General features: G+C 34.0%; 1 protein-coding gene across 1 annotated transcript in view; it reads left to right on the plus strand.

The window, feature by feature from the left end:
- Positions 1–16,899, plus strand: part of LOC111697813 (serine/threonine-protein kinase MRCK alpha) — a gene marked incomplete at its 5' end in the record, with an annotated part of 38,514 nt that extends 21,615 nt beyond the window's left edge. The window contains 17 exons of the mRNA XM_023467944.1: positions 267–395; positions 942–1,225; positions 2,216–2,485; positions 3,314–3,388; positions 3,598–3,758; positions 4,708–4,847; positions 5,570–5,622; positions 6,015–6,135; positions 6,212–6,350; positions 7,244–7,419; positions 8,057–8,176; positions 10,048–10,159; positions 13,452–13,584; positions 13,899–14,039; positions 14,249–14,485; positions 15,071–15,394; positions 15,657–16,899. Of these exons, the coding sequence (XP_023323712.1) occupies positions 267–395; positions 942–1,225; positions 2,216–2,485; positions 3,314–3,388; positions 3,598–3,758; positions 4,708–4,847; positions 5,570–5,622; positions 6,015–6,135; positions 6,212–6,350; positions 7,244–7,419; positions 8,057–8,176; positions 10,048–10,159; positions 13,452–13,584; positions 13,899–14,039; positions 14,249–14,485; positions 15,071–15,394; positions 15,657–15,770 (2,729 nt within the window). The remainder of the gene's footprint in view (positions 1–266; positions 396–941; positions 1,226–2,215; positions 2,486–3,313; positions 3,389–3,597; positions 3,759–4,707; positions 4,848–5,569; positions 5,623–6,014; positions 6,136–6,211; positions 6,351–7,243; positions 7,420–8,056; positions 8,177–10,047; positions 10,160–13,451; positions 13,585–13,898; positions 14,040–14,248; positions 14,486–15,070; positions 15,395–15,656) is intronic.
- Positions 16,900–18,072: the final 1,173 nt, after the last annotated feature.

The following is an 18,072-nucleotide window of genomic DNA, read 5'->3' on the forward strand; positions in this document are numbered from 1 at the left end:
TTGTTAATGTTGAAGTGTCTTTTTACATTTTGACTTTATTAACTTCTGATTGGTTCCGGCATGAAATTCTAAGTTAATTAATTCTTAAACGAAATTTTATGGAAAGAAATGTAAACAGAAATAGTGATAATACAGTGGGCTAAATCCGTTAAAACTACCTTTAAAGGTGTGACATGATAAGCACTCATTTCCCCCTTGTCCATGTAGTCACCCTTTGCATGTTGAACTAATTTTAAAATGGCGTGCTTACTGTTGGTCTGTTTCAGTGCTTGGAGAGAGGTCGTCTTCACAGATGTCGTTTCTTGATCAATTCTTGAAGGAGAGCAGTGTATCTAGGCATACAACACCAGGCAGAGAGACAAGTATTCCACCTCATCACACAAGATACTCAATAGGTCATTATCAAATTTTCATTTACCAAAGGAAACAATTCCCAAACGCCCTATTTGAATAATTCCCAAATGTTCTATTTGAAAAATTCCCTAATGCCTTATTTTAATAATTCCCAAATGGCCTATTGTAATTATTCCTGCCCTATTTGAAAAATTTCCAAATGGTCTATTTTGATAATTCCCAAATGCCCTATGTGAATAATCCTCAAAATGTCCTATTTGAAAAATTCCCAAATGTCCTATTTGAAAAATTCCCAAATGTCCTATCAGAAAAAATTCCCAAATGCCCTATTTGAATAATTCTCAAATGTCCTATTCTTATAATTCCCAAAACAAAAGATCTTTTTAAATTAATTACAGGTACTGTGCTCACTTTCAAAAACTGATATACTTAAAAAAAAACTGAAATTTTTTGGATATTATTAAAAAGTCGATGATGTTCCGTTCAATACTTTCTCAGGACCACTGTACGTATACTTACTAGTTGAGAAAATGCATCTCCCTACCCTCTGAAATAAATTAAATTTCAAAAATGAATAAATATTTTAGAATCTGAAGAAGGAGATGTTGAAGACAATAGAATTCCTTCAATAGCCAGCAGTAGATCAAATATGTCAGATCATTCAGCTGACATTGCAAACTCACCCCTGGCAGCTGGGGGCAACCCCAGGATCTCCGCCCCCCTCCAGAATACATCACTAGGGGCGGGGGCGGGGCTAACCCCCTCCTCCAATATATTAAAAGCCAAGTCTCATCAATTTATTATTCGAACATTTTCCTCTCCTCTCAAGTGTAATCATTGTACAAGTCTCATGGTCGGCCTTACTAGACAGGTACCCAGGACACGAACATGAACATGAACATGAACATGAACATGAACATGAACATGAACATGAACATGAACATGAACATGAACATGAACATGAACATGAACATGATCACTACCTTGACTATGACCAGGACCATGACCATGACCATAATCACTACCTTGACTATGACCAGGACCATGACCAAGAGTAAGATCAAGAACATGCCCTTGACCATGACCAAGAGCACTACCTCGACCATGACCAAGAGCACTACCTCGACCATGACCAGGACCACTACCATTGACCATGAACATGAACATCAACATGAACATCGACATGAACATGAACATGAACATCAACATCAACAACATTAACTTGAACATCAACTTGAACATCAACTTGAACATCAACTTGAACATTAACTTGAACATCAACTTGAACATAAACTTGAACATCAACTTGAACATCAACTTGAACATCAACTTGAACATCAACTTGAACATCAACTTGAACATCAACTTGAACATCAACTTGAACATGAGCATGAACATGAACATGAATATGAACATGACCTTGACCTTGACCTTGACCTTTACTATTACCATGGTTAAGATCAAGAACATTAACATGATTACCTTGACCATGTCCAATACCGAGGGCGAGAACATGTCAGTTACCTTGATTATGACCATAACTGAGAACATAATCATGACCGTGACCAAGACCATGACCATTACAATGATCAAGATAAAGATTATGACCACGATCATGATCACTTCTGAATGAACTTTTAAGATACCTCTAATATTCGTTATCCGATATGTCTTATCTAAGGCATCTGAAACTGCGATTATAGTAAATACTTGGGGTTTGGGTAATATTTCCTTTTAGATACTGTTGAATGACAATCACAATATAAGTCACTCACACAACTTTTTTGACATTGACCAATGACCAAAACCGCGACCATGACATTGCAAAACTGAATAAATTGAAAATATTTTTTTATTTCAGGGTGTTGTGTGTGAGGTTTGTGGGTTTGCTTGTCATATTCGGTGTAAAGATCGTGTGCCGGCCATGTGTCCGGTTCCCCCCGACCAGACTAAACGTCCCTTGGGAATTGACCCCACCAGGGGTATAGGTACAGCCTACGAGGGCTACGTCAAGGTACCTAAGCCCGGCGGAGTAAAGAAAGGTTGGCAAAGACAGTTTGTTGTGGTTTGTGATTTTAAATTGTTTCTCTACGAACTCCAGGCTACAGCTCCAGCAGTGGCAGTTTCACAGGTAAAATTAGATACCCCAACCCCAACCTTTAAAAAATCCACTAGCTCCACAATATTTTATTAGCTCCTTGGATCCGGAACCATATCCATGGATCCGGAATTAAGTGGCAAAATATCGTTTAAAATATCAGAAAAATATATTTTTAATGAGAGATAATTGAAAGATTCCTAATTATTAAATGGCACAACAAATGTTCACATCAAAATTAACCAAAAAAGAATTTGGACAATTTTGGAAATCTAGATTTAGAAATTAAGGGGAATTGAAGAAATAATCAAAATCAGTAGGATCCCATTATTTCATGACATTTTTTATTTCATTAATGATATTGGGAGTTCTACTCCTTTTTTATTTATTTGATGAAATCTCATATTTAATTTTAGAAATTTGGTTATTTCAAAGAATGCTCAGTAAATGTTTGTACTCCGTTAACTTACATTGAAGAAGGGCAATTCATAACATTTTTCTTAAACCACAATGTTATACTTTTTTAACACTCAACGTCTGTAATTTAGTTTAAAATTAAATCTCTTTTAAAGTTACACTGAGAAATATTGTTCAATTTTCTGAAAACTATTTTCTATTCAATTTATTCTCAAATTAAGGAAAGTTTTAAAATGGATTTTAGAAAAATTAATTTTTAATAAAATTTTAAATTAATGTAAAATTAATGAACTTTTCAGTGGCAGTTTCGAGCACCTGCCTGTGTAGCTGGGCAGGGCGGTACGGGGACCCATATCACATGACGTGGGAGAGAGGGGGGGGGGCCTGGGATTTCATTGTTTTTATGGTTATAAATTAATCAATTAATCCATGTCCTGTAATCAGGTATTAGATATGCGGGACCCGGAGTTTGAAGTGTCGAGTGTACGAGAAAGTGACGTCATCCATGCATCTAAAAAGGTGAATAATACAATTAAGTTAGAATATTATTAAATCATAGATGCAAAATGAATCTAAATCTACGTGCATTCTTCGTGCAACAACAATATTTTCTGATTGGTTCAGTCGTTACGGGAAAATTAACAAACACAGTATTCAAATATAAACAACGATAAATAGATTTTTTTAAAGATTAATTAATGGTTAAAACATTGATGTTCCAAATTTAGGATGTACCGAGTATATTCCGTGTAACGACTAGTTTAATGGACCCCCCAGGTATAAGACACCAGTGCTTAATGTTGGCCGACAGCGAGAGTGAGAAAACAAAATGGGTTGTAGCACTCAACGAGCTCCATAGGATACTAAAGAAAAACAAGCTTCCAGATAGGTAAACAAAATATGTTTTTCTTGGAAATCCCCCCCCCNTGTTGCGGCAATAAAGTTTTAAGGTTTTATCGATGAACACTACTTATGAAGTTGTTTTGCCTAGAAAATCCTTTAAAGTTTTTAATTTCACTATTTCTGAAGAAAAATAAGACACTTTTGCGATTTCAGCTATTATACAGCTATTATACTACCAAGTCATCTTACAAACCTCTAAATTAGGAGTTTCGGAAGCAGAAATATAAAAAAGATTTAATCGTTTGTTTATTCATATAACCTTTAAAAAAGTTACGTATTTTGTAAATATTTTGATATTTAAGCTAATCCAATATTATATATGACGCTTTTGACAGTGTACAATAAATACATGGTATATTCACATTGTAAATATATAAATTAAACCAGAGCTGGGAACTTTAGAATGGTGGATATCGGGATTAATGCTTGATCCACTCTTTTTCTTAATCTCCAGATTAAATATTGCTTGTTGTCCTCATGAATTTAATCTCCAGATTAATTAACAGATCGGGATTTAGGATATCAGATTCTAAAGTTTTCAGCTCTGATCTTCAGATCCAGTGATTCTCGATTCACAACTTTACCCTGGATAAAATAATCCTGATCGTAAAAAAATTAGATATCAATAAAGCCTCTTTAAAATCGGATATTTTCATTTTTCGTTCCTCCACTAAATTGACTTGGAGATTTCTGTTACCTAAGAGGTATAGGAAATTGCAAGAATTGGAATCTCTGCAAGCTGTAAACCGACTTTATCTTCCTTATTATTGAAAATCATTTAAGGGGTACCTTTGTAAATCGGGCATTTCGGCGAAAGGGCATTTAAATGAAAACTTAAAAATAAAAAAACATTTCTATGTTTAGAAAAATTGATGCTTCAAAATTGTTTACACTTTTTTGAAAAGATTTCGTGAATATCTCAAATTTTTATTTAGGACCGTGTACAAGTGCAAAGAGGTAATGGACAACCAGGTGACTGTGATCAAGAACGCCCTGTCCGCCTGTCTGATTGACCAGGATAGGTTGGTCGTGGGTACAGAGGAGGGACTCTACTCAGTAGACCTGGAGAGAGACGGTGAGTTTTTCATAAATCATTCTTTTTTCAAAAGTTTCAACTAATTTCATCTCCATTTTTTATTTTTTTATTCTAAACTTCAGGGTGTTGTAACATTTAGTTCAATATCAATTCATAAGTTTTTACTTCCACTTTTTTACATTTATAACTATTTACTTATATATTTTTTTATTGTTTTTTTTTTCTTTTATTAATTCATCCTTTTATCTAAAAAATATCATCCATTTCCTCAATTAATTTTTTCAGTCTAATTTCATTATTTATTAATTTTCATATATTTTCTCATTTCCCTTATTTATTCATTAACTAATTTATCTATTTCCTTTCTCGTTATTAAAGAGACTGATAGCGTTAGTTTAAGTAACCCTCCATACAATGATAACAATGCCCGATTCACAACGGTACCCTTTTAATCTTTGTATGATCAATACCGTGGAAGAACTGTTAGTTATTATGTTTAATTCAAATAATTCCTTTGTGTTTTCCTGCATTAGAAATTCGCAACTGTTGTAGAAAAACCACAAATAAAAATAATATTTTTTTGAAATTATAAACATTGATATCTAATGCATACTTGATCAGACAAAGCTTTTTAGTGTACCGTTATGAATCGGGCATTGTAATTTCTGCCTGGAGGGTCATTTTTAACTATGCTTACAGTTCTTTAACTCATCTTTTATTTCAATCAACATTTTTGAATTCTAGAAATTTTGAATGTTTATAAATTTGTCGTGTTGGAGAAGGAAAGAAACTTCATCAAGTCGAATATCTTCAGGTTTGAAGACCATCATTTTGTTGGGGTGAAAAGTTTTTTTATCGCTGAATTTGGGAAAATAAATTTTTTTTTGGGGGGGGGGGANAAAAATATTTTTTTCCCGAGGGGGGGGGGGTAACTCTGATAAATATACCCTGAACCGAAAACATTGCCAAAAGTGGATGAATTTTTGGGTTTTTGGGTAAAGAAGTAGCTAAGAAGTCGGTTGAAATCGAACACCTCACAATTCACACTCAGCTTAAAGTAAATGTATTCTTGGGAACTTACATGTACGGGAGCTCAAGTCCATGATTTTAAAGGATTGAAAGATTTCTCAAAGACATCTCAATTCTTTTCATCAGTCGTCCAAGTTTCTAAAATACAAAAAAAAATAAAAGTTTTTTCCTTTTCAGGAAGAACAACTTATAATTTGTCTGGCTGGCCGTCAGCGACAAATGCGCTTAGTTCCAATCCGCGCTCTGGAGCACACGGAAACAGAATGGATCAAAGTTGCGGATACCAAGGGCTGTATAGGTAAGCGCGTTAAGAACAAAAATATCTAAACGTAACAATAATTGATAAACTAAAAAAATGATTACGATTTTTCAAGAAAATATACACCCCTGTATTGTGGTGTTTAGTTTACTTGGCGACCAGCATCCGTTATCCTTGGTTCATCCTGACAATCAGATGCTGGGTTTCCTAGCATACAATCCTGTAGATGCTCTAGGGGCCATTGAACTTCCTAGGTATGTAATTTTAGATTTTTTAATCTTCAATGACAATTTTGGAATTTTGAATGAGACTTCAGAGACGAGTGTATTGAATATATACTGCCTGTTTCCTTTTATCCATGATTTCCTTCATCTATAAACTTGTGCCTTTCTTTGCAAAATCATTTAATAGTTAATTTAAACTTGGGATTATCATATCTTATGGGTTTTAGGTCGTCTTTACGTATCATCCTATTTGGGTAACTATGTATGTCCGGAAAACGAATAATATGATTGAGTAAAGATGCCGCAGATCAATGTTTTGCATTAGTTAAGGGTCAGAAGCTTAATAGTAAGCGTAGTCTTCCAGGACTCCTGTATTTTTCCTGTCTCATGGTTCAGTGAATTTCTTTAACTCAAGAATTTTCACAATTTTTGATATTTTTTAACAGGAAGTTTTACCTTCTTTAAAGATTTGAATATTTCCATTGATCTCCAGATTGTCAGAGGCCCAGATCATTCCATTTCTGATCCCAAATGGGATCGGGGTTAAAAGTACGTTTAGGAGCATGAAATTACACTTTCTGTGTCATTATGAACTTTGGCAAGTTTTTGTGTATGTCAAGACTTCAGAAATGTGTACTGCATTTGGGGTGTTAAAAGATGCATATATCAGTAATCAACCTAAGAGAAAAATTATGATGTACAAAAAATAAACACCCCATTGCAATATACATTTTGCAGTATGGATTTTTTTCAACTTGACATCAATCATACTTCCAATTGTTTACGATAACACCATGGTTAATTTCTGCCCCTAATATCAATCAATCAAAATTTGGGATCGTATTAGATGGATTTGTATGGACTCCTGCAGAATAGAAGTTATTTGTTTATTTTGTTAACTAATAATAATTGTATTATTTCAGGGGAGAATTTTTACTAATTTTCAACTCCTTGGGAGTGTATGTTGACCTACAGGGCCGGAAATCACGTGACCTGGAGATCATGTATCCGGCGCAACCCACGGCAATCGCTACAACTCCAGATGGTTTCCTTCTTGTTTACAGTGATACTCATATTGATGTCTTTGATGCTGCTGCAGGTAATTAAATCTTGATTAAAGTGATTATTATTCGTAAAGGAACTTTACGCGTAATTTCGAGTGAACCACCCTGCAAAGAGGGGAATGCCCTTTTTTTAACGGTACCCTTAAAACCTTTGAGGGTCTAAGGGTACCGCAGCAGATCGGGTATTGCCCTCTTTGCATGGTGGTTCACTTGAAATTACGCTTACAGTGGTATTTTAGTGACCCTCCATTTAAGCGCAATTTTCAGTCACCCTTTATTAAAAATGTTTTTTTAAATGACCTTGCATAAACGCCTTTTTCGTGTGAATTTCTGTTTACATGCTTTTTTATTGGGCCCGCTTTTTATAATTTATTCTAATTGACCCTTTGTTAAACTGCTTTTTTTAAATGACCTTGCATAAACGCCTTTTTCGTGTGAATTTCTGTTTACATGCTTTTTTATTTGGCCCGCTTTTTATAATTTATTCTAATTGAACCCTTTTTTAAATGTTATTTCAGTTAACCTGAGCAACTTATGTGTTTTAATGTTATTCAACGTGTCTTTGTGTCTTTTTCTAATTTTTTCTTAAGTAACCCCCTTTTAAGAGTTATTTGAGTGCACCTCTTTTTCAGCATTCTACTGAACATGATCTACTTAACGTTGTTATTTTAGGTGAATGGTGTCAGACGATAAATATTCGTAAAACGCGTCCCTTGTTAAAATCTGGACTTCTTAATCTTTCACTCTTACAGGAGCTTCCTCATGTAACTTTCCTCAGTAATATTCACAAAGGTAAACCAGAAATCTCTATCTATATATATAAAGTTGTAATCTCTGTTTGTCTGTCTGATTGTTTTTCCGATTCCCCCCCACTTTCTTCTGAAAAAGAACAACCCCGTGGGATTATATTAGTCGGGAGGTTAGTTTAGGTTAAAAGATATATAGATATTCACGTGAGGTTTTCTCTTTTCTGAAGGAATGGGCCCACGGCACATTTGATTAGAAATCACCGAGTAATGTGTTGCAGGTTATTATTTATGAGATCACAAGACTAAAAACGCGGCATGCGCGCCTGCGCGAGGTTCTTCTTCCGGCGCAAGCTCAGAGCTTGGATGTATTCGCTGATGGTCGACTCTGTGTTGGATACCAGTCAGGGTTTACAATTTACAGGTGAGAAAAGAAAAAAATTTGATCAGAAATTTTAAAAAAATTATATATATTGCAAAAAAATCTCGTGGCTTTTGGGAAAATAAAACTCAATAAAAACTTCAATTTTACTCTTGGACGATTTTGGGGGAGGGAAAATTAATTGCAGGGTGGCCAAAATGTACGGATTGTACGGATTGATTTTTTTTAACCCTAAAATTGTACGGATTGTACGGATTGTACGGATTGTACGGATTTGTTTTCAAATTGTACGGATTGTACGGATTTTATCCTGGAAAATACACCGTTTTTTTTAAATTTTCACTCATTTCAGCAAATACTTGTTAAAATCTGGACTTCTTAATCTTTCACTCTTACAGGAGCTTCCTCATGTAACTTTCCTCAGTAATATTCACAAAGGTAAACCAGAAATCTATATATGTAAAGTTATAACCTCTGTTTGTCTGTCTGATTGTTTGTCCGATTATAAATCAGAAACCTCTTGACCAAATTTTGATTGGGGAACTCGGGAGAGCCAAGGCAATGTCTTTAGCTTGGTTTTGATATTCAAAGTTGAGTGGATTGACTGTTTAGTTTTCCTGTAAAATCGACCAAGTGCGGGTAAAAGGCGGGAGTAACTTTGAGTAACCTGGGCAGCGCTGGGTTCCCAAGCTAGTAGAATCGTTTTGTTGACATTAAATACATCTTTTCTTTGTAGGCAATATTGCATCAATGCATATTGGAGTTGTGATATTTAAGATTTTGATTTGTTTTACAGTTGTGATGTTTTTTTCCTATAGTGTCTTTTTCAAACAGTATTTATACTAGCTGGGAGACAACTAACTATCTCTCCAACACTAGATACTATTCAAGTCCAATCTATAAGTTTAAACAATCATTCTTAGTTCTAATAAATAGGTTTTTGCTAAATGGGTTTTTATTAATAATGTGAGTTATGAGTTAACCAGAGCCGAGGCTCTGAACTTAACTGAAAATATTACAATGTTTGTAGGCTTATATAGGCCTGAATGCTTATAACATCTGGCAACATAATTTTGGCTATTTGCGCACAGTGATCACCAGAAAACTCTGGAATGAATAGGAAGTCGACTTTTGAACTCAAGTTAACTTTAAGAAAAGCTATCTGCCTTGAAACAACATTAAATATTATTAATATTTCTTTATAATATTGCTTTAATGTCGTCTTCCTATTCTACAGTTTTCTTGTTATCACTATAGCCTCTTCATTTTTGCCCTGCTTATCAACAATTAAAAAGTTTTTTCTTTTTTAATATTTTGGCAAAATTATTTTTTCAGTGAAGAATGGAGACGCATGAATTTAGGAACATTAACAATTAAAATAAAAATATTTCATGGCAAACAAACTTGGAAATTCATCTGATGACAAGTATCCAGTAATCAGACACAAATTGCATCTTTTATTTTTTTTCATTGACCTTGTTATGGCTTTAACTTTTTCGGTCAACTTGGTATTAATGGAAATATTCTGTGTTTAGAGGACATGTTGTGTGTTGTTAAGCCCAGTCTTGTTCTTGGACGGGATGGTAGACCAGTTCAAAGAACCAGAAGAAGATTCAGTATCAGAGATGCAAACAAACAAATCAAATCGTAAGTTCATTTGCATGCATGTATTGGTTAACTTTTATATTAAAGCATATTCTCGCCTAAAACTTACTTTCCACTCATATCACTCAATCTTGATTTGTAGGAAGTGTCCTGGACTATACTTTTGTAATATCTATCACAAACACAAATATTGAAGTAATTATTTGTCAAGGTTTTCATTTACATAATCTCTTGAGGAATAAAGTTTGATTAAGTAAAAGCTTTGATCAGCAATGATTAAAAAGCTTCTATAAATATTAGTAATATGCAACTTAAAGAAAGCTGCTTGCATATTTATATAAACCTGTGAGGTTAGTGGAAACTGGAAAAAGATCTGGGTTAGTTAATTCTTTAAGATGGTGTAAGATGGTTCTTTTGATGTTCTTACAGAAATGTTATATTATATCACATTATATGACATTCCATTTTGATTGAATTTTTTTTGTGATCAAAAAAATTAAGAAGATCTATTATAATGTTAAGCTTCTTGTATATTTATATGTTGTTTCTAAAAACTTCGGAAAGGAAGTTATGTTCTAAGATACTGAATATTTAGGATCTTTCATAGATATTGGGATATTTTACTGGTCAAGAAAGTCTATTGATACCCAACAGTAATACTTTTTGATAAAAAAATTGCTCATCTTGGATGACTCTTGGTTTATTCACAAGCTTATTTTTTACTTGACTCTTGACATGTTGGCCCACAATAAACATGAGTTACTTGACCCAATGTTCCACTAATTGTTTTGTTGTATGTAAGTAAGAGCAGTAAAACCCCCCACATGGCCAATGGACAATTATAATAATTTGTATCAGAAATTTTTTTTAGGAGCTTATTTCTTATAGATTATTATTAACAAGATGTATTTTATGATTGCCTGACTATTGATGGTATAACAACCCCCTTTAGGGACTGGGGCTGGTCAATGCTAACTCTAACTTCACGTTCAACTTCACTCTCCTGCCAGAGGGGGTTGGCTGATTCAACTCAAGCCTACTACAGGCATAGGCTACAATTTGGTAGAAATTCCCTGTTAAGAATACTTGCCCTGATAATTCTACTATTTGGGACTTTAAAAAAGGGCCTATTGTAATGTTTAAGATAATTTTTGTAGGTAATTGGCATCATGTCTATTTTCAGTAGAAATGTTGTCAATTAGCACAAATACAATTTGGGGTTACTTGATTCACAGTACTTATATAATTATGATTCAATGTGGGTTCTTTTGATTTTAATCATGATTTACATTTTAAGGGAAAACATTTGATTTGTTTTTTTTATTCATGGTTAGGACCATTAGTATTAGGAACAAAATTGCAAAACTCAGATCATCTTGACTTGGAAACCCTCTTTGTATAACAACAGGAGTAAAGGGATGTCCCTCTTGGTTATATTGCTACCAAGTTGTCAATTGAAGAGGGTCACGCTATATCCCTGAGGATTCCAGATCTATTGCAGAGGATTATCCTTCTCAAACCTCACGTAGACACTCGTATGTTAATCAATGTTTCCAAATCTTGTCCTTTTTATCTGGGGTAATACACTCTTAGAAACAACAAGTATTGAAGAAAAAGGTTCTAGGAGTGGATATATTTCAATGCTTTTCAGTGTTGTTAAAAGGTGTTAAGAAACATTTTGGTTAAAGAGATCTTAACATCTTTTGGCCTTTTTCTACATCCCAGCCTAAGATAATTTTTTAGCACGAAATCATTTAAACCTCCTAATTTTAATCTTTTTGTTTTATTCGCAAGATAATGATTACAAATTCTATTTTGTTGTCCTTCAATCAAATATTTTAGGTTTCAATGTATCAGCACTTTTAATATATATGAAAAAATAAATTTGTAGAGTAGATGGATTGTCCCATTCTTGTCCCAATATTTGGCTTCATCATGGTTATCTCAAACTTTCTTTAGTGGGCCTTTGAAGATGCTTTTGGATAGTCCTGTTATGAACAACCTATCCAACCTTAGCACTATGACACGGTAATTGTACTGCAAGGTTTCATGTTAGATGTACTATGACAACCCCAGTATTAGATCTAGCACTTCCCTCGTAGATGGAGATATGTGGCATAGCTTCATAGACTAACCTGCACTTGTTTTTGTGTAAACTCCCACCTCCTGTATAATCTTAGAAATAAATGCTAAACCTTTTTATATTTATTTCAGTTTCCTTGATATTAGAATAGAACTTTAAGTTTTTATTATTTTATATTAAAAATCTAGCTGAAAAGAAAGGATATCTGAAGTTGACATCTGAACTTTGTTATTTAAAAAAAGGATGAAGACAAAAGACAAATTATTTAATAGAGTTTTTTTGTCTGTGAAGAAAATGTTCCTTGCAGGCACATTTTATTATTGATCGATATTTTAAAATAAAAACTTGTTTTGGTACAGAAATTAGTTTTTATTATGGTGAGAACGGTAAGTTTATTTTGTTATCCATCTTAAACTTTAGCTTGTTATTTTTTTTATGCTTCACCATGGGCAGACCCCATATTTTGAATGTAAATAATACTGTCCTTTACATGACTAAAACCTTCCCAGTAGTTAAGATAAGAGTTTCTCCCACAGCCAATTTGAATCTGGCTACCTGTCCTACATAGTTCAAGCTGTTCTTAGACATGGTGTGTTCGGCTTTTTTTTCATTTTGTTAATTCATTTTTCGTGAACACCCAATTTTTTTCGTTTTATTTGTATGTTCAAAAAAAATTTTCGTTCATTTTTCATCTATTTCCTTTGTTTTCTCACAGAACTATTGTTCATGTCAATTTGTTCCTTCAATAAAAAAGCAATCGGTTTTCAAAACTTTTGGAAAGAGTGTTTTTAAAACAAGATAGTTTTTTATTTCTCTGAACGATTCAAGTCATTCGTCCATCTTTCCTTTTTTTCTAAATGACACTATCATTACCCTAAAAAATTGTTTGTTTACAAAAACGATGCACATCTCTAGCTGTCGTGCAAATTTCAAAATTGGATAGGAACCCCTATAAACTTAAGAAGTTAAAACTCCGCTAACTTACCATCAGCTGGGAAAAATCCTGTTATTTAAATTATATTTTTCTTTCTATAATACTTTTATTATATACGTTTCCTTGCAACTCCTTTGCTACTCTGATTTAAAAGTCCTTTTTTGTTGAATTAACTGTTTTTAGAGAGGTATTTATTTTGAGTTTAACTCTGAATATACTTGATTCGAAAACAGCTTTTTCAGATGTGTTAATGTAGAGTTAACGTTATTTTACATAATGTATAATGCATTTATTTTTGTAATCCTCGAATTGTCTAGGAATCCTGACCGAAGATCTAAGATGATATCTGCCCCATCAAACTTCAACCATATCTCTCATATGGGACCTGGAGACGGTATTCAGATACAGAGATTGCTTGATCTTCCCACAACATTGGAAACAGCAGACCAGGTTGGTTTTCAATTATAAACTTATTATTACAACTTCTTTGTAGTCTTAGCAAAATATTATGTCTAAAAAAATAAACTGTGAGAGGTCAATGATTTTCAATGCTTTTAGGAAATATTTTTAAAATTATAATAAAAGATTTATGTGGAATTCTTAAAATTTAGACATTAAAGCTTAATACATACTGTTTAAAACTTCCAGAATATCTTCTGGTAAAAAAGAAATCAGTAAATTTTATTGGAAGATGAATATGTATTTGAGTTTCAGTGATGTTATTTAATGCATTTCTTCCATTGTTATCTCTTATCCTTGTTAAGGTCCCTGCTGGTACCCCGGTAACATTAAATCAACCTGTACAGAGAGTCAAATCAATGTTTCACCAATCTGGAAGTAAACTGAACCCTCCTCGCCTACCCTCACATCCACCTCCTCCTCAAAGATCCATCAGTCACTCAGAGGTAACGGTTTACAGCTGTATTTAGTAATCCTTTGGTTTACCTCCCTAAATCCAGATCCAGTTATTGCAATTCAAATTATTATTTGGTTTGTAACTTTTGTACAATTATTCCATTCAACTATTTTCTCTGTTTCTGGGTAGCCAACAACCAAGGGTAAAACCGGTTTTATACAGGGTTAATATAATTATCATTTTCTCATAAATTACCAGGAAGGATCAGACACCTCATCCTTGTCTGGTTCCTGGGACCTTCAAGATATCATTGAGAGAGAAATATCTTCCACTAAGCTAAATCTTGTCAGAAAGTTTAGTTTTCGTCGACGGCCAAGTTTCTTCCGAAGCGCTTCATTAGAACAGCGCGGTGTAGAACGAGGAACCGGTGATCGAAGAGCTTTCAGTGTGGAACCAAGGCCACGTCTTCCAAGGATTGAGGATGAAAATTATATTTAGGTTACTACTGTGTTGACTGTTCCGGTGTATTTCCCGGCTTTGCATATAATCTTAAAACAAAATAGTCTACTTACAATTTGAACTAGTGCTTCATTAACTAAAATCTTAAAACTTACGAAGCAACATTGTTGGTTTTATGCCACTAATAGTCCCTGCTTGTACAAACTAAACATTTTGATTAATATTTTCTTTAAAGTATCTTTAGTTACTTCAAATTTTTTAATTGACACCCTCTTCACTGACAATTTTTGATTGGTTTTATCATTTCTAATTTGAGGCATGAGTGTTACTCCTTTTTCATTAATATCTAAATTTTTATATTGCTAAACAATCTTAAATCACCTGATTTTCACTGAAATTACACATGCTGCACAAATGGTTTTTTTATAGAATTTGTTAATACTTGTTTTTTTTCAGGAACCAAAATATAAAAATATCGCAGACGGTTAAACTATTTTGAAATTCATCTAACACCTATAAATACATAGTGGATAAAACTAATGTTGATACCTACCTAGCTTGCTTTGAACTTGCTTTTCTACCGGTTTTTTACTGTGAATATAATCTTATCATTTATTTTAGGCGGGTATGAGATCCTATCTGAATGGAAGCGGGAATTCAGGAACTCCGCCCCCTGCCCTAGGGCGTCCTCTTCCCCGCCCCGGACTCATGATGGGGCGGGCTAGCTCCTCCTCCCTCCCCCGCTCTCCGGAGAACGACTCCAGCTTCCTAACCTCTGGACTCGGAACAGGATCAGGATCGCTGATTGGGTCAACCTCCGGGCAGTCCGGTCAAGGGTCTCTTCTTGGGTCAAATCAATCTGGACAGGGGTCTCTTGGGTCACACAGCAGTCATGATGTTTCATACATGAATATTTATCAGAATACAAACCATCCTCATCTTTATGTAAGTAGATTTCCCCCGGTATCAATATGTCAATTAATCTTCTTTCTTTAATGATCAAAATCAAAACAAATTTAGTACATCTCCTCTTGTTGTATCTTAAAAGCTTCAAAATGAATTGAGTTATGAAAGTGAACAAAGATACATTTTTCCCCATTCAATTCTGTTTCTTAATAATTCCTAAAGTGTTTTTTTTATTCTTGAGAAGTACAGATATTTATCAGATTTGCAGTCTTCATTTATTTTTTATTTATTTTTATTTCAGGATACAAATTTGGACGGGTCTCCCCGTCACTCCCTTGGGTCAAACAACTCTAGTAATCTGAGCACTCCTCCCAGTCCTGCCAGAGAGCTCGGATCCTCATCATACGAATCATAAAATATCTTATTCTTCGCAACCTATCTGCATTGGTTCTACGTGGTAAAAGGGCGATACCTTATTCAGATGAACGTCACTAAATGGAATGTACACTCACAAGTGATTTTCTCTAATGGCCAATTCAAATTAAAAAGTAAAGTTGATTTTTATATATTTTTTTCTTCACTTAGAAAATTCTGATTAAATGAGACATATCTAGAATCTAGAGAAAGTTTTTAAGTACTTCGAAATTTTTTTCTGATGTGTTTTTTAAATTCATTCTGCGTTTTTTCCTCTACCTTTATTCAAAAGTTCTAAAAATCAACAAAGCTTCATAAATCGCAGCAGCTTGAAGATAACCCATTCTTGTGATAAATTAAGTTTGTAGAAAAGCATATCTGTTAAAACGTACGTGCAACAGCAACGGAAATTATTTCATTTTCTGTTACCAGATTACTTAGATGGCTTTTGGATTGGTTTTGTTTAAACAAAGTATTTTAATCAAATTTTCTTTTCAAGGCCGCGTATGAACACATTTTTATTTTTGTCTTCCAATTTTGTTTATCGTTTACGCGAGGTATAAATTTATCTCCCCAACATGTATATCATAACCTTGACATTTTGTACTTCGGATGTGATTTAAACAGTTCCGATTAGTCTACACTCTTGGTGTGAGAAATTGGCTTTCAATTTTCTTAAACACTTTTCTAAACATTTGATTAACTAGTCACAAAGTTGTCGTATTTATGAATTGTGTACACTGTACACTGTACACTGTACACTGTACACTGTACACTGTACAGTTATATTTATTGTTAAAAATACTCGGCACAATATATTGTACATGTACACTCAGTACTTTACTTTATGTACACCTTAATAATAGAATAAAAAAGACTACCCGCAAGGTTTAACTTAAAATAGTGATAGCCCCCCCCCCTCTCCCTTTAAACTTCAACCCCCCACCCCCTCTCTACAATTCATATTGCTCATTTATCTTTTTTATTGAATTATGTTATTGATAATTAGGACTCCATCGAAACCAAATTGGCGTTGAATATATGCATAAATATATATCGTGGTATGTAAAAAATAAAACAATAATTTATTGTTCATTTGTTATATTCAATAAAACATCATTTATACAAAATCTTTTATGTTTCTTCACTGTTATGCAGCAAGGAAGTTTTGATCAATTAATGAATTGGAAATTCCATTCAATTTAAACCAGCGTTCTTTATGTGTCTACTTTAGGAATGAAACTTTTTGGTCGTCCCTGGTAACCCACCTCCAATTGGAGGGGGGGGGGGGGGGGGCTGGCATGTTTTGTTAAATTTCGTATGAAGCACCTGCTATCTCCAAATGCATAGAAGTTTTGTGTGTCTGCTTTTAATGTGTTTGTTTATATACAAACCTGGGCTAATGTAATAGAAAAACAGCTGCTTCAAATGTATATATATAATGCAAGATAACAGCCAGGGGCGTATTTAGGGGGGGGGGTCATGGAGGCTTAGCCCCCACCTGGACCAGTGAAATCTATGATTTCAGGGGGTTTTCAGGCTCCAATGGGTGCTGAGCCCTCCTGGACAAATTCGTGAATACGCCCCTGATAACAGCTTCTAAATATATGTATATACATATACACTATACACCAAAGAATGGCCAGGGGTGCGGAAATCACAAGCTGTCAAAAGATCGAATAGAAATTTTTAGAATTTTTCTTCAAAACTAAATTTTATTTTATGGTCTATAAATTCTATTTATTTCTAGGGTGTAATGAATGTAATAATTTAAGATTTAAAGAAGTGTGATTATGAATAAATCGCCCCCAGACTACTAGTTATGACAGCTAGACTATCAGCTGTGACAGCTGGATTAGTAGCTGTCCTCTGGTCAGGTGAACGCAAGCTGTCGTGAAGGGCCTAGAATCTAGATAGTAAATTAATATTTAAGTTTTTTAAGCAGATCTGAAGAGCGTCCCATATCTTATTAGATTATCTCAAGTTTTAACGCCCAAATAAACCCAAAATACTCAAAAAACCTAGCATTTTCCGTTAGAAAATTCTGATACTAGCCTTTATTCAATTTTTCAAAATGATTTATTTTTCTCAAACTTTCTGATTAGTCTCAAAAATCGTAATTTATACCGATTGACGATAAGATGTGGTACACCCCGTAAGATAAAATTACTCTTCTATTTTTAAGACCAGGCCCGTAATTATGACTTTTATGAAGTGGGGGGGAGGGGCAGGCGCGCAATTCTAGACATTTGGTTAGGGGGGGGGGCAAGACAAATGTGTGTTATACTTAAACAATAAAAAAC

Source organism: Eurytemora carolleeae, unplaced genomic scaffold, assembly GCF_000591075.1.
Source record: "Eurytemora carolleeae unplaced genomic scaffold, Eaff_2.0 scaffold135, whole genome shotgun sequence".
NCBI classification, from domain to species: domain Eukaryota; kingdom Metazoa; phylum Arthropoda; class Copepoda; order Calanoida; family Temoridae; genus Eurytemora; species Eurytemora carolleeae.